Source organism: Oncorhynchus nerka, linkage group LG12, assembly GCF_034236695.1.
Source record: "Oncorhynchus nerka isolate Pitt River linkage group LG12, Oner_Uvic_2.0, whole genome shotgun sequence".
Taxonomy (NCBI): domain Eukaryota; kingdom Metazoa; phylum Chordata; class Actinopteri; order Salmoniformes; family Salmonidae; genus Oncorhynchus; species Oncorhynchus nerka.
The window spans coordinates 43,127,197-43,143,464 of record NC_088407.1 but is presented as its reverse complement, the minus strand read 5'-3'; the positions used below and the strand labels follow the sequence as shown (position 1 = coordinate 43,143,464).

General features: G+C 44.2%; 1 protein-coding gene across 3 annotated transcripts in view; it reads right to left on the bottom strand.

Moving 5' to 3' along the window:
- Positions 1–16,268, bottom strand: part of rbks (ribokinase) — an 80,341-nt gene that overhangs the window by 60,476 nt on the left and 3,597 nt on the right. For 2 of the 3 annotated variants that reach the window (XM_065025609.1, XM_029674927.2), the window contains exon 2: positions 5,673–5,734. In XM_065025609.1, the coding sequence (XP_064881681.1) occupies positions 5,673–5,731 (59 nt within the window). In that variant the 5' untranslated portion in view covers positions 5,732–5,734. Of the gene's footprint in view, positions 1–5,672; positions 5,735–11,602; positions 15,737–16,268 lie in introns of those variants that run through there. The other variant, XM_065025608.1, reaches the window with a different exon arrangement.

Below are 16,268 nucleotides of genomic sequence, written 5' to 3'. Positions count from 1 at the left end.
ATTAGACACCACTCGCTCTGCCTCTGGTCATTCTCAAGCAGGCCTCTCTTCCTTGCACTCTTGCGAGCAGGAAAAAGCGGTGAGGTTAAAAAAGAAGCTGTAACCATGCCAGCCCAGAACCTCCACATCCGGCTTCTTCACCTGCGGGATCGTCTGAGACCTGCCAACCGAACGAACAGCTAATGGAACTGATACGTTTTTCTGTCTGTAATAAAGCCCTTTTGTGTGGAAAAACTAATTCTGATTGGCTGGGTCTGGCTCGCCAGTGGGTGGGCCTATGCCCTCCCAGGTCATGTGAAATCCATAGATTAGGGCCTAATGAATTTATTTCAATTGACTGATTTCCTTATATGAACTGTAACTCAGTAAAATTGTTGAAATTGTTACATGTTTATATTTTTGTTCATTTACATTTACATTTAAGTCATTTAGCAGACGCTCTTATCCAGAGCGACTTACAAATTGGTGCGTTCACCTTAAGACATCCAGTGGAACAGCCACTTTACAATAGTGCATCTAAATATTTTAAGGGGGTGAGAAGGATTACTTTATCCTATCCTAGGTATTCCTGAAAGAGGTGGGGTTTCAGGTGTCTCCGGAAGGTGGTGATTGACTCTGCTGTCCTGGCGTCGTGAGGGAGTTTGTTCCACCATTGGGGGGCCAGAGCAGCGAACAGTTTTGACTGGGCTGCGCAGGAACTGTACTTCCTCAGTGGTAGGGAGGCGAGCAGGCCAGAGGTGGATGAACGCAGTGCCCTTGTTTGGGTGTAGGGCCTGATCAGAGCCTGGAGGTACTGAGGTGCCGTTCCCCTCACAGCTCCGTAGGCAAGCACCATGGTCTTGTAGCGGATGCGAGCTTCAACTGGAAGCCAGTGGAGAGAGCGGAGGAGCGGGGTGACGTGAGAGAACTTGGGAAGGTTGAACACCAGACGGGCTGCGGAGAATGGTGCGACAAATACAAAACATCCAGTAAGCAGCAATCCTGTGCACGAAAACAGGTCGTTGATGAGAGGTCGAATGAGAATGGCAAGATCCGTGCAAGCTACCAAGCAGGCTACAAACAGGCAAATAACGGCGCAGTACAACAGTAGTGTGCAGAACGGCATCTCGGAACGCACAACTCATCGATCCTTGTCACGGATGGGTTATTGCAGCAGACGACCACCCCGGGTTCCACTCCTATCAGCTAAAAACAAGAAGAAGCGGCTCCAGTGGGCACACAATCGCCAACACTGGACAATTGAGAAGTGGAAAAACATTGCAGACGAATCCCGTTTCCTTTTGCGTCATACTGATGGCAGAGTATAAGCAGCATGAGTCCATGGCCCGATCCTGCCTGGTGTCAACGGTACAGGCTGGTGGCGATAATGTAACGGTGTGGGGAATGTTTTCCTGGCACACGTTAGGTCCCCTGATACCAATTGAGCAACGTTTCCATGCCCCAAATAATTCAGGATGTACTGGAGGCAAAGTGGGTCCAACCGGGTACTTGATGGGTATACCTAATAAACGGTATAGAAACATTTTATAAATGGTACATTTGCGTGTGATATGATTGCATTTTGGAATCCCGTTCCCCCTGTTGCTCCAAGATTAATAGTTTAGACCACGCTCCACTGCTTTAATTGGTGCAGCTAGAAATCACAAGTATCCATCCTATAATGAAAAGGCACCAGAAAATTCCAAAAACGTGTTTATCTATTTTGTGCTGTTGTTACATTTGTATTGGTGTTTTGTTTCATGTCCGATGAGCTGAAGGTGTTGTTACATGTCATTTGCGGCGTGCATCATGAGCAAAAGTCATCGTAACCTATAATTTCACTTCCCATAGCTGAGAACCATGGCATGAGCATGGGCTAACTTGGCATTGCTGTAGCGCAGTCTGCCAGCAGCCTAACAAAGGTTGCATCATGTCCATTACAATGTCAAATCTAGTCCAAATCGTTCAATAGTTAGGCTATTCATATTACTGGAGCATCATCCTCTTTCTTTCTATTTCTATGGCGGATTCACGGCCGCAATTTATGGAACATGCCAAAAGTTTGGACATAACAAATATCAAATCAAACTTTATTTGCCACATGCGCCGAATACAACAAGTGTAGACTTTACCGTGAAATGCTTACTTACAAGCCCTTAACCAACAGTGCAGTTCAAGAAAAATAAAATATTTACTAAGTAGGCTAAAAAATAAAAAGTAACACAATAAGAATAACAATATAATAAATTTTAGAATAAGGCTGTAACGTAAGGGTCTGAATACTTTCCGAATGCACCGTAACCTAACAATACCCCTACTTCCCAAGGCTATGTCCGAGAGGCTGGACAAGTATTTTGCCTGTTTTAGTCCTGCTGAAAAGTGAATTCATCTCCCAGTGTCTGGTGGAAAGCAGACTGAACCAGGTTTTCCTCTTGGATTTTGCCTGTGCTTAGCTATATTCCATTTCTTTTTTATCCTGAAAAACTCTCCAGTCCTCAATGATTACAAGCATACCCATAACATGATACTGCCACCACTATGCTTGAAAATATAGAGAGTCGTACTCAGTAATGTGTTGTAATGGATTTGCCCCAAACATTACACAATGTATTCAGGGCATAAAGTTAATTGCTTTGCCACATTTTTGTTGTTGTATTACTTCAGTTCCTTGTTGCAAACAGGATGCATGTTTTAGAATATTTTTATTCTGTACAGGCTTCCTTCTTTTCACTCCGTCAATTTAGGTTAGTATTGTGGAATAACTACAATGTTGTTCATCCATCCTCAGTTTTCCCCTACCATTAAACTCTAACTAACTGTCAACATTGGCCTCATGGTGAAATCCCTGAGTGGTTTCCTTCCTTTCCGGAAACTGAGTTAGGAAGGACGCCTGTATTTTTGTAGTGACTAGGTGTATTGATACACCATCCAAAGTGTAATTAATAACTTCACCATGCTCAAAGAGATATTCAATGTCTGCTTCTATTTTTACCCATCTATCAATAGGTGCCCTTCTTTGCAAGGCATTGGAAAACTTCCCTGGTCTGCACGGTTGATTCTGTGTTTAAATTCCCTGCTTGACTGAGGGACCTTTGTATGTTGTATGTGTTGGGTACAGTGTGGGGTACAGAGATGAGGTAGTTATTCAAAAATAGTTGCTGAGGTCATTTTTACTCCTGAACTTATTTGGGCTTGCCATAAAAAGGGTTTGAATACTTATTGACTCAATTTGTAAAAATTTGAACAACAACAAAAATTATTTGTAAAAATTTCAAAAAGCCATAATTCCACTTTGACATTATGCGGTATTGTGTGTAGGTCAGTGACAAAAAAATCTTTATTTAATCCGTTTTAAATTCAGGCTGTAACACAACAACATTTGGAAAAAGTCAAGGAGTGTGAATACTTTCTGAAGGCACTGTATATAGTATAAGCTACAAAATAAACTTTCCAGTGACACTGATTCACCCAATGATGAAGATGAAGCCTTTTCTTCTCGCCGGTGATGGCCGATGCGCTTTGCCATGATCTCAAGATAAGACACTAGAGAAAAATAGTTCGCTTCTACAGACAGATTAGTCTTCTCTTTTCAGCAGTAGGCATTTGCTTTAAATTTGAAATTTATGAAAGTCAAACTGACAGCCACAACCAACCATAGACATATAATCCATCGATGGGATGTTCCCATTCAAGTCAGGACTGGCAGCCATTGCTAGTGTACCCATGAGTTTAACGGTCAAAGTGCCAGGGTTAGAAGTTCCAAAATCCTTCCATGGATTATATCTATGGACACAATGCAACAAGCTGCTCTATATTTGGCGCACGTGCTGCCCAAATTGCGGCCTTCCCGACTGTAAGTGCTTGTGATGAAACTTAATCCACAGCCATTTATTTTAGAGGCTATTGACCATCTGGAGCAAAATTATGTCTGTTCAGAGAGCACCCCTACCACCAGCACCCCTACTTCCCACAGCTATGTCCAAGAGGCTGGACAAGTCAAGACACAGGGCTCTCTCCCCCACCACAGCAAGGCTCATGGCACGCCCACGGCCTTTGATAGCGCCTCTGAGGCTCGTAGGGTGAAGTCTGCAATGACACAGATCTCCAACCATAGGCCCTGGTTGGCTATACCGTTTGCTAGGAGTTGTCGCATCTCCATAAGCAAATCGTCTTGGTATGCCATCAGCTTTGACCTAATTTTGAATGCCCGTACTGAACGTGCGGCAGACACATAAACCTTTTGGAAGATGGAGGCTGAAAAGCGCTCCGCATTCCCATGGAGGGAGATGCCAGTCTGTGACATGGCATAAGGATTGAGGTGGCTGGACAGCAACGACTCAACCCTCGGGGGCCAACTCCATATTCTGAATACCCATATTATTAAAGTACTTGGTCTGTACTTTAGTGGTTAGGGTCTTGTCCCAGTTAAGTTGGGCTTCCGCCACACAAGATGGGACCACCGGGAGGAGTTGTTTACCTGGAGTGGTGCGAGAGGGGAGCCTCCTCTCGTCGAGTAAGTCAATTTCAGCACTTCTACCTACCCCCTACAGGTTCGGGCCAGTCGATATTTAGTCTGGATGCTGCCCGTTTCAGACATCGATAAGCCGGTATCTGTAGTTGGGTATTGAAGCTCCGCTGAGGGTAGAAGAAGGCCTTTCGGCTTCCTCTTCCTCCTCTGGGATGAGGTGAGTCATGTCCTCGCTATCATCAATGACGAGGCCACCTTCCCCTTCATTGAAACGCTTGCAGTGCATGCAGTACTTGGGATTAGCGAGCACTGCTGCTGCGTGCTCTCCCCCCCAGGAAGACAATACATGAGTCGTATGGGTCTTTGGCTGATAGTGTCATCCAACACAAACGCGGGTGTGCCGGTAGTCAGGCAGGGGCATGAATCCTGCTTGGTTCCCTCCATTCCATAGCAGGGGCAGCAGGTTCCATGGCTCCGAGAAAAAAGTTTTCCTTGAGTAAAATACAAGCTAAGTAGCGTCAGCCACGTGGCCCATAGCCTAGCTAGTTAGTACAATGCTAGCCGGAGAAAGCGCATGCTTACTTCGTCTGTCTGTTTGAGCTAAAACTAGTCCTTTGTGGGGTTAGCTAGCATTCCAGCTAGCCAAGTTAGCTGTAGTCTCACGGCGTGGGCTACCCAAGTCTCAATAGCTAGCCTGTGACGCTAGCTACCAGCGGGGAATGAGGAGTCAAAAATGTATTATAGCGGAATCAAAACTACTTTCGGTCAGTACTCAACATTATCGACAGGATCTTGGGTCCTACGTTTGGCAGCATGAACCTCGCGGTTCACCAGAGAACAGTTCCGTAGGAAGACAGAAAATCTAGTCATGCTTAGGAGAGCTTCAGGAATGATCAGAGGCAGCACAAGGGGCCTCTTATAAAGAGGAGAGGGCCTCACCTCATTCGCCAATCGACCTGTCTGTCTCCAACAGACGCTGCGATTTGTAGCCTACTTCCATTAGAGAATCCACTGGGGCGAATCTCAATCAAGTGAAATATCGAGAAGATCTATTTGAAATAGAACTACATGTGACATATTTTGACATCTCAAACTATAGATGTATTGTTGATATGTGACTCAATAACTTCTACAAAATGTTCCCATAAGTTCTCAAAAGTACTTTGGGGCAAATTCTGATCCAATCCCTCTCTCAGTGTTGTGATGCATAGCATAACTAACTCACCTGACCAAGTCAGTCATACAGGAACCCACCACCACCACATCGAAAGCCTCCTCCGTCATGGTCTATTGGAGAGAGACACACAGGAGGCAATGGATACTTTAGAGATTTGTTTATTGTTAGCTTAGCTTTAAGTACAAACTAAATTATTACATTTGTCATAGCTTCCCCTTTGACCCAGCAACACACTTTTCAGCAAAGGTTACTTAGGCTCGTCATTAAGAGTCTGGTCAGACATTTTTATAATTGGAGCCAACATGAGTATAGGAAAATATTTATTGTAATGTGATTTACAGAATTAGCTGGTTCTTCACACGTTTTTAGAACTATGCCTAGGCTAATCGTAGAGTATACTCACTGCTAGGGGCATTTCAAGCAACAATAACATATCATACTGAAACTGCACTCAAAAGAAACTCAGTCTTTGCCATATTACCATGAACTGACTGGAACAAGGTAAAAATAGAGCATTCACAGCTCTCTCAGAGTTGGACAGGTGCCAATCTAAACCCAGCGATTATTTCAATGCTACACCACGTGACTGAACACAGCCCAGAAAAATCTTTAATTAATTCAATCCTTGGCATGTATTAGAGTTCATGCTTGTCTGTTAATCTTTTCAAATCTCCTCCTAAGCAGTAAAAACGCTCAGAAAGCCTGGCCGCTGGCTGTAGGACAGCTAGGCTAAATTCTCCAACATTTCTGAGCATATTGTCTTCTAGATGTGCTACCCCTATAACAGCAGATACAATTTTAGCAAGCATGTCCGACCACTCAAAACAGGGGGCCCCCTCTCAGATTCTGGTTTACTTGCATAATGAGTTAAGTCAACTTCTCAGTTAGCCTACTACAACCTGGTCTTTCTTGACAAAACAAAGGGAGCAAAATTATTTTTCATTGGGTTAAACTGACACAAAAGGTGATATATTCATGGAGATTAGCCTAGGCATAGTTGTGTCGTAAGGATGGACATGGAAAGTGTATGACTTGAAAAAGTGTCAATAAAATAAACTATAAAATGATGCAATGGGGGTAATTTAGGCCTACTTTATATTACAAAAATGTAGACATTTTCAAATCCTTTGTATCTATTTTTTAGAAAAAGCTGAGGGGATGATAGAAGCCGGAATGTTAGCCTACACTGAACAAAAATATAAAAGCAACATAGAACAATTTTAAAGATGTTACTGAGTTACAGTTCATAAACTCAGCAAAGAAATAGTCCTTTTTTTCAGGACCCTGTCTTTCAAAAATAATTCCGTAAAAATCCAAATAACTTCACAGATCATCATTGTAAAGGGTTTAAAACTGTTTCCCATGCTTGTTCAATGAACCATAAACAATTAATGAACATGTGGAGTAGAGGTCAACCGATTATGATTTTTCAATGCAGATACAATCTCCTTTGCATTAGCGTAGCCTCTTCTGTAGCCTGTCAACTATGTGTCTGTCTATCCCTGTTCTCTCCTCTCTGCACAGACCATACAAACGCTCCACACCGCGTGGCCGCGGCCACTCTAATCTGGTGGTCCCAGCGCGCACGACCCACGTGGAGTTCCAGGTCTCCGGTAGCCTCTGGAACTGCCGATCTGCGGCCAACAAGGCAGAGTTCATCTCAGCCTATGCCTCCCTCCAGTCCCTCGACTTCTTGGCACTGACGGAAACATGGATCACCACAGATAACACTGCTACTCCTACTGCTCTCTCTTCGTCCGCCCACGTGTTCTCGCACACCCCGAGAGCTTCTGGTCAGCGGGGTGGTGGCACCGGGATCCTCATCTCTCCCAAGTGGTCATTCTCTCTTTCTCCCCTTACCCATCTGTCTATCGCCTCCTTTGAATTCCATGCTGTCACAGTTACCAGCCCTTTCAAGCTTAACATCCTTATCATTTATCGCCCTCCAGGTTCCCTCGGAGAGTTCATCAATGAGCTTGATGCCTTGATAAGCTCCTTTCCTGAGGATGGCTCACCTCTCACAGTTCTGGGCGACTTTAACCTCCCCACGTCTACCTTTGACTCATTCCTCTCTGCCTCCTTCTTTCCACTCCTCTCCTCTTTTGACCTCACCCTCTCACCTTCCCCTCTACTCACAAGGCAGGCAATACGCTCGACCTCATCTTTACTAGATGCTGTTCTTCCACTAACCTCACTGCAACTCCCCTCCAAGTCTCCGACCACTACCTTGTATCCTTTTCCCTCTTGCTCTCATCCAACACTTCCCACACTGCCCCTACTCGGATGGTATCGCGCCGTCCCAATCTTCGCTCTCTCTCCCCGCTACTCTCTCCTCTTCCATCCTATCATCTCTTCCCTCTGCTCAAACCTTCTCCAACCTATCTCCTGATTCTGCCTCCTCAACCCTCCTCTCCTCCCTTTCTGCATCCCTTGATTCTCTATGTCCCCTATCCTCCAGGCCGGCTCGGTCCTCCCCTCCTGCTCCGTGGCTCGACGACTCATTGCGAGCTCACAGAACAGGGCTCCGGGCAGCCGAGCGGAAATGGAGGAAAACTCGCCTCCCTGCGGACCTGGCATCCTTTCACTCCCTCCTCTCTACATTTTCCTCTTCTGTCTCTGCTGCTAAAGCCACTTTCTACCACTCTAAAGTCCAAGCATCTGCCTCTAACCCTAGGAAGCTCTTTGCCACCTTCTCCTCCCTCCTGAATCCTCCCCCCCTCCCCTCTCTGCAGATGACTTCGACAACCATTTTGAAAAGAAGGTCGACGACATCCGATCCTCGTTTGCTAAGTCAAACGACACCGCTGGTTCTGCTCACACTGCCCTACCCTGTGCTCTGACCTCTTTCTCCCCTCTCTCCAGATGAAATCTCGCGTCTTGTGACGGCCGGCCGCCCAACAACCTGCCCGCTTGACCCTATTCCCTCCTCTCTTCTCCAGACCATTTCCGGAGACCTTCTCCCTTACCTCACCTCGCTCATCAACTCATCCCTGACCGCTGGCTACGTCCCTTCTGTCTTCAAGAGAGCGAGAGTTGCACCCCTTCTGAAAAAACCTACACTCGATCCCTCCGATGTCAACAACTACAGACCAGTATCCCTTCTTTCTTTTCTCTCCAAAACTCTTGAACGTGCCGTCCTTGGCCAGCTCTCCCGCTATCTCTCTCAGAATGACCTTCTTGATCCAAATCAGTCAGGTTTCAAGACTAGTCATTTAACTGAGACTGCTCTTCTCTGTATCACGGAGGCCCTCCGCACTGCTAAAGCTAACTCTCTCTCCTCTGCTCTCATCCTTCTAGACCTATCGGCTGCCTTCGATACTGTGAACCATCAGATCCTCCTCTCCACCCTCTCCGAGTTGGGCATCTCCGGCGCGGCCCACGCTTGGATTGCGTCCTACCTGACAGGTCGCTCCTACCAGGTGGCGTGGCGAGAATCTGTCTCCTCACCACGCGCTCTCACCACTGGCGTCCCCCAGGGCTCTGTTCTAGGCCCTCTCCTATTCTCGCTATACACCAAGTCACTTGGCTCTGTCATAACCTCACATGGTCTCTCCTATCATTGCTATGCAGACGACACACAATTAATCTTCTCCTTTCCCCCTTCTGATGACCAGGTGGCGAATCGCATCTCTGCATGTCTGGCAGACATATCAGTGTGGATGACGGATCACCACCTCAAGCTGAACCTCGGCAAGACGGAGCTGCTCTTCCACCCGGGGAAGGACTGCCCGTTCCATGATCTCGCCATCACGGTTGACAACTCCATTCTGTCCTCCTCCCAGAGCGCTAAGAACCTTGGCGTGATCCTGGACAACACCCTGTCGTTCTCAACTAACATCAAGGCGGTGGCCCGTTCTTGTAGGTTCATGCTCTACAACATCCGCAGAGTACGACCCTGCCTCACACAGGAAGCAGCGCAGGTCCTAATCCAGGCACTTGTCATCTCCCGTCTGGATTACTGCAACTCGCTGTTGGCTGGGCTCCCTGCCTGTGCCATTAAACCCCTACAACTCATCCAGAACGCCGCAGCCCGTCTGGTGTTCAACCTTCCCAAGTTCTCTCACGTCACCCCGCTCCTCCGCTCTCTCCACTGGCTTCCAGTTGAAGCTCGCATCCGCTACAAGACCATGGTGCTTGCCTACGGAGCTGTGAGGGGAACGGCACCTCAGTACCTCCAGGCTCTGATCAGGCCCTACACCCAAACAAGGGCACTGCGTTCATCCACCTCTGGCCTGCTCGCCTCCCTACCACTGAGGAAGTACAGTTCCCGCGCAGCCCAGTCAAAACTGTTCGCTGCTCTGGCCCCCCAATGGTGGAACAAACTCCCTCACGACGCCAGGACAGCGGAGTCAATCACCACCTTCCGGAGACACCTGAAACCCCACCTCTTTCAGGAATACCTAGGATAGGATAAAGTAATCCTTCTCACCCCCCTTAAAAGTTTTAGATGCACTATTGTAAAGTGGCTGTTCCACTGGATGTCTTAAGGTGAACGCACCAATTTGTAAGTCGCTCTGGATAAGAGCGTCTGCTAAATGACTTAAATGTAAATGTAAATACCGATACCGATTATTGGAGGACCAAAAAAGGCCAATACAGATTAATCGGCCAATTTTTATTTCTTTATTTGTAATAATGACAATTACAACAATACTGAATGAACACTTATTTTAACTTAATATAATACATCAATAAAAATCAATTTAGCCTCAAATAAATAATGAAACATGTTCAATTTGGTTTAAATAATGCAAAAACAAAGTGTTGGAGAAATAAAAGTCCAATTTGCACCATGTAAAAAAGCTAACGTTTGAGTTACTTGCTCAGAACATGAGAACATATGAAAGTTGGTGGTTCCTTTTAACATGAGACTTCAATTATTCCAAGGTAAGAGGTTTTAGGTTGTAGTTAATATAGTATTTATAGGACTATTTCTCTCTATACTATTTGTATTTCATATACCTTTGACTATTGGATGTTCTTATAGGCACTATAGTATTGTCAGTGTAACAGTATAGCTTCCGTCCCTCTCCTCACCCATACCTGGGCTCGAACCAGGAACACATCGACAACAGCCACACTCGAAGCAGGGTTACCCATCGCTCCACAAAAGCCGCGGCCCTTGCAGAGCAAGGGGAATAACTACTCCAAGTCTCAGAGCGAGTGACATTTGAAACGCTATTAGCGCACACAAAGCTAACTAGCTAGCCATTTCACATCGGTTACACCAGCCATTAGGCTGATAGGCTTGAAGTCATAAACAGCTCTGTGCTTGCGAAGAGCTGCTGGCAAAATGCACAAAAGTGCTGTTTGAATGAATGCTTACGAGCCTGCTGCTGCCTACCATCGCTCAGTCAGACTGCTCTATCAAATCATAGACTTAATTATAACACACAGAAATACAGTATGAGCCTTTGGTCATTAATATGGTCGAATCCGGAAACTATCATTTTGAAAACAAAACGTTTACTATTTCAGTGAAATACGGAACCGTTCGGGATTTTATCTAACGGGTGGCATCCCTAAGTCTAAATATTCTTGTTACTTTGCACAACCTTCAATGTTATGTCATAATTACGTAAAATTCTGGCAAATTAGTTCGCAATGAGCCAGGCTGCCCTAACTGTTGCATATACCCTGACTCTGCGTGCAATGAACGCAAGAGAAATGACACAATTTCACCTGGTTAATATTGCCTGCGAACCTGGATTTCTATTAGCTAAATATGCAGGTTTAAAAATACATACTTCTGTGTGTTGATTTTAAGAAAGGCATCGGTGTTTATGGTTAGGTACAGTTGTCCAAAGTTTGTGCTTTTTTCACAAATGCGCTCATCCCCCAGCGTTGCATCGATTATATGCAACGCAGGACACGCTAGATAAACTAGTAATATCATCAACCATGTGTAGTTATAACTAGTGATTATGATTGATTGATTGTTTTTTATAAGATACGTTTAATGCTAGCTAGCAACTTACCTTGGCTTCTACTGCATTCGCGTAACAGGCAGGCTCCTCGTGGGTGCAATGAGAGGCAGGCGGTTAGTGCGTTGGACTAGTTAACTCTAAGGTTGCAAGATTGGATCCCCCGAGCTGACAAGGTCGTTCTGCCCCTGAACAAGGCAGTTAACCCACCGTTCCTAGGCCGTCATTGAACATAAGAATGTGTTCTTAACTGACTTGCCTAGTTAAATAAAGGTATAACATTTATTTATTTTTTACAAAAATATATATATAAAAAAAAAATAATAAAAATCGGCAAAATTGGCGCCCAAAAATACCGATTTCTGATTGTTATGAAAACTTGAAATCGGCCCTAATTAATCGGCCATCCCGATTAATTGGTCGACCTCTAATGTGGAGTGGTCGTTAAGACACTAACAACTTACAGACGGTAGGCAATTAAAGTCATAGTTTGCTGAAAATGAGAAGACGTTTATAAGGAAATAAGTCAATTAAAATAAAATCATTAGGCCCTAATCTATGGATTTCACATGACTGGGAGTACAGACACCTTAAAAAAGGTAGGGGCGTGGATAGGGCAGTGGAGGTAACACAATTCTGTCAGCTGGTAACTGCTGGTCTCACGGTAATTGACCTTTAATTAACATAAACACATTTAGCATCTACTGGCTTCCACACATAGCCTACAAGCTACTGATGCAGACCTTTTGGTACATCTACATTAAAACGTCTAATAAATCCATGTAATATAGTCTACACATTCATAATGATATGAAGAAAATGTAGTCTAATTCAGAAGAACAGAATAGCATACTAGTCCTTATGTTAGGTCCTCATCTGGCTATGGGCTACATGAGTTAATTTAGCAGACAAGATCTTCTTAGAATTCCATGGCATTATTTTATAGCATAAGAATACAATTGAACAAAGCTGATTAAATTGAAAGGATATTTCCTCCAAACGATTTGAGGCAGTGCGCACATGAAGCTATTCTGTGTTCAGCGTTTAACCAATAAATAGGTACTCCTACAGTATATGCTTAATTTAGAGTTATTAATGTAACTTTAGTTGTTCTACAAACGATGGGCTATATGTTTAGATACGTTAATACGTTGTAAGGCTGCATGATGCTTTGTAAAAAGTTGCATGAAAGGCATGAGCTCTGCTTTGTTTTTTTTTGCGCAGGCCGTACACACTTCATCAGTTTCTCATTCACAATTTGACAAGCAATTGATAATGTCTTGAATTTCCCGGCGGCATCAGCTTTGTGTTGCCGTGAGAAATAAATATTCCAAATGCAGTCTGGGACAGTTGTTTCTCAAACTAGACACTCTAATGTACTTGTCCTCTTGCGCAGTTGATCACCGGGGCATCCCACTCCTCTTTCTATTCTGTTTCGAACCAGTTTGTGCTGTTCTGTGAAGGGAGTAGTACACAGCGTTGTACGAGATCTTTAGTTTCTTGGCAATTTCCCGCATGGAATAGCCTTAATTTCTCAGAACAATAACAGGCTGACGAGTTTTTAGAAGAAAGTTATTTGTTTCTGACCATTTTGAGCCTGTAATTGAACCCACAAATGCTGATGCTCCAGATACTAAACTAGTCTAAAGAAGGCCAGTTGTATTGCTTCTTTAATCAGACAACAGTTTTCAGCTGTGCTAACATAATTGCAAAAGGGTTTTCTAAGAATGAATTAGCCTTTTAAAATTATAAACTTGGATTAGCTAACACAACGTGCCATTGGAACACAGGAGTGATGGTTGCTGATAATGGGCCTATGTAGATATTCAATACATTTTTATTTTTCATTTTTAAATCAGCCGTTTCCAGCTACAATAGTCATTTACAACATTAACAATGTCTACACTGTAATTTCTGATAAATATGATGTTATTTTAATGGACAAAAAAATGTGCTTTTCTTTAAAAAACAAGGACATTTCTAAGTAATCCCAAACTTGGGCGGCAGGGTAGCCTAGTGGTTAGACCGAAAGGTTGCAAGTTCAAATCCCCGAGCTGACAAGGTACAAATCTGTCATTCTGCCCCTGAACAAGCAGTTAACCCACTGTTCCTAGGCCGTCATTGAAAATAAGAATTTGTTCTTAACTGACTTGCCTAGTAAAATAAAGGTAAAAATAAAAAAAATAAAAAAATTGTCTATAAAAATAATAATATCACATTTCCAAAAGTATTCAGACCCTTTACTCAGTACTTTCTTGAAGCATCTTTGGCAGCGACTTCAGCCTTGAGTCTTCTGGGTTATGATGCCACAAACTTGCACACCTGTTTTTGTGGAGTTATTCCCAATCTTCTCTGAAGATCTTCTCAATCTCTGTCAGGTTGGATGCAGAGTGTCGCTGCAGAGCTATTTTCAGGTCTCTCCAGAGATGTTTGATCAGGTTCAAGTCCGGGCTCTGGCTGGGCCACTCAAGGACATTCAGAGACTTGTCCCGAAGCCACTCCTGCGTTGTCTTGGCTGTGTGATAAGGGTCATTGTCCTGTTGGAAAGTGAAACTTCGCCCCAGTCTGAGGTCCTGAGCACTCTGGAGCAGGTTTTCATCAGGATCTCTCTGTACTTTGCTACGTTCATCTTTTCCTTGATCCTGACTAATCTCCCAGTCCCTGCCTCTGAAAAACATCCCCACAGCATGATGCTGCCATCACCATGATTCACCGTAGGGATGGTGCCAGGTTTCCTCCAGAAGTGACATTCTGGCCAAAATATGTTCAATCTTGGTTTCATCAGACCAGAGAATCTTGTTTCTCATGGTCTGAGAGTCTTCAGGTGCCTTTTGGCAAACTCCAAGCGGGCTGTCATGTGCCTTTTACTGAGGAGTGGCTTCCATCTGGCCACTTTACTATAAAGGCCTGATTGGTGGAGTGCTGTAGAGATGGTTGTCCTTCTGCAAGGTTCTCCCATCTCCACAGAGGAACTCTGGAGCTCTGCCAGAGTGCCCATTAGGTTCTTGGTTACCTCCCTAACCAAGGCACTTCGCCCCCGATTGCTCATTTTGGTTGGGTGGCTAGCTCTAGGTCTTGGTTGTTCAAAACTGCGTCCATTTAAGACTGATGGAGGCGACTGTGTTCTTGGGGACCTTAAATGCTGCAGCAATTTTTCGGTACCCTTCCCCAGATCTGTGCCTCGACACAATCCTGCCTCGAAGCTCAATGGACAATACCTTCGACCTTATGGCTTGGTTTTTAATCTGACATGCACTGTCAACTGTGGGACCTTATATAGACAGGTGTGTGCCTTTCCAAATCATGTCTAATCAATTGAATTGACCACATGTGGATTCCAATCATGTTGTAGAAACATCTCAAGGATGATCAATTGAAACATGATGCACCTGAGCTCAATTCCAATGTATTTCTGCTTTTATCACAAGTGAAAATACTCCATTTACAAGTAATAGGCAATTATTGTCACCTAACAGACCATTCTTGGTTTAATCTTGTCTTTGCATATACTAAATAATATATGGATGAAATTGGTTTTGATTTAGAAATGGACCATTATCATGTCTCGAAATGGGCAGGGTTAAATAGTGAATGGAGGTCACTTTCCAGTGGACCAGTCCCTCCTGCAGCAAAGCACCCCCACGACATGATGCTGCCACACCTGTGCTTCATGGTTGGGACGGTGTTCTTCTGCTTGCAAGCCTCCACCTTTTTCCACCAAACATAACGATGGTCATTATGGCCAAACAGTTCTATTTTTGTTTCATCAGAACAGAGGACATTTCTCCAAAAAGTACAATCTTTTTCCCCATGTGCAGTTGCAAACCGTAGTCTGTCTTTTTTATGGAGATTTTGGAGCAGTGTCTTTTCCTTGCTGAGTGGCCTTTCAGGTTGTCGATATAGGACTCGTTTTACTTTGGCTATAGATACTTTTGTACCGGTTTCCTCCAGCATCTTCACAAGATTCTTTGCTGTTGTTCTGGGATTGATTTGCACTTTTCGCACCAAAGTACATTCATCTCTAGGAGACAGAACGCGTTTCCTTCCTGAGCGGTATGGCGGCTGCGTGGTTCCATAGCGTTTATACGTGCATACTATTGTTTGTACAGATGAACGTGGTATCGTCAGGCGCTTGTGGAGGTCTAGTTTTTTTTCTGAGGTCTTGGCTGATTTCTTTTGATTTTCCCATGATGTCAAGCAAAGAGGCACTGAGTTTGAAGGTAGGCCTTGAAATACATCCACAGGTACACCTACAATTGACTCAAATGATGTCAATTAGCCTATCAGAAGCTTCTAAAGCCATGACATCATTTTCAGGAATATTCCAAGCTGTTTAAAGGCACAGTCAACTTAGTGTATGTAAACTTCTGACCCACTGGAATTGTGATACAGTGAATTATGAGTGAACTAATCTGTCTGTAAACAGTTGTTGGAAAAATGACTTGTGTCATGCACAAAGTAGATGTCCTAACTGACTTGGCAAAACTATAGTTTGTTAACAAGTAATTTGTGGAGTGTTTGAAACACTTAGGTTGGAGTCATTAAAACTAGTTTATGTAAACTTTCAACTTCAACTGTAGTAGGCCTAGCCTATAGAAAGCGGCTGGGTTACTCTTTCTAATAGAGGCCACCACTCTGTTCAGCTCTAATGAAGTGTTTGATAAGATTTTTGGTTACATTTGCATTGACATCAGAGTGATTAGAGGGACAACAGAGTGGT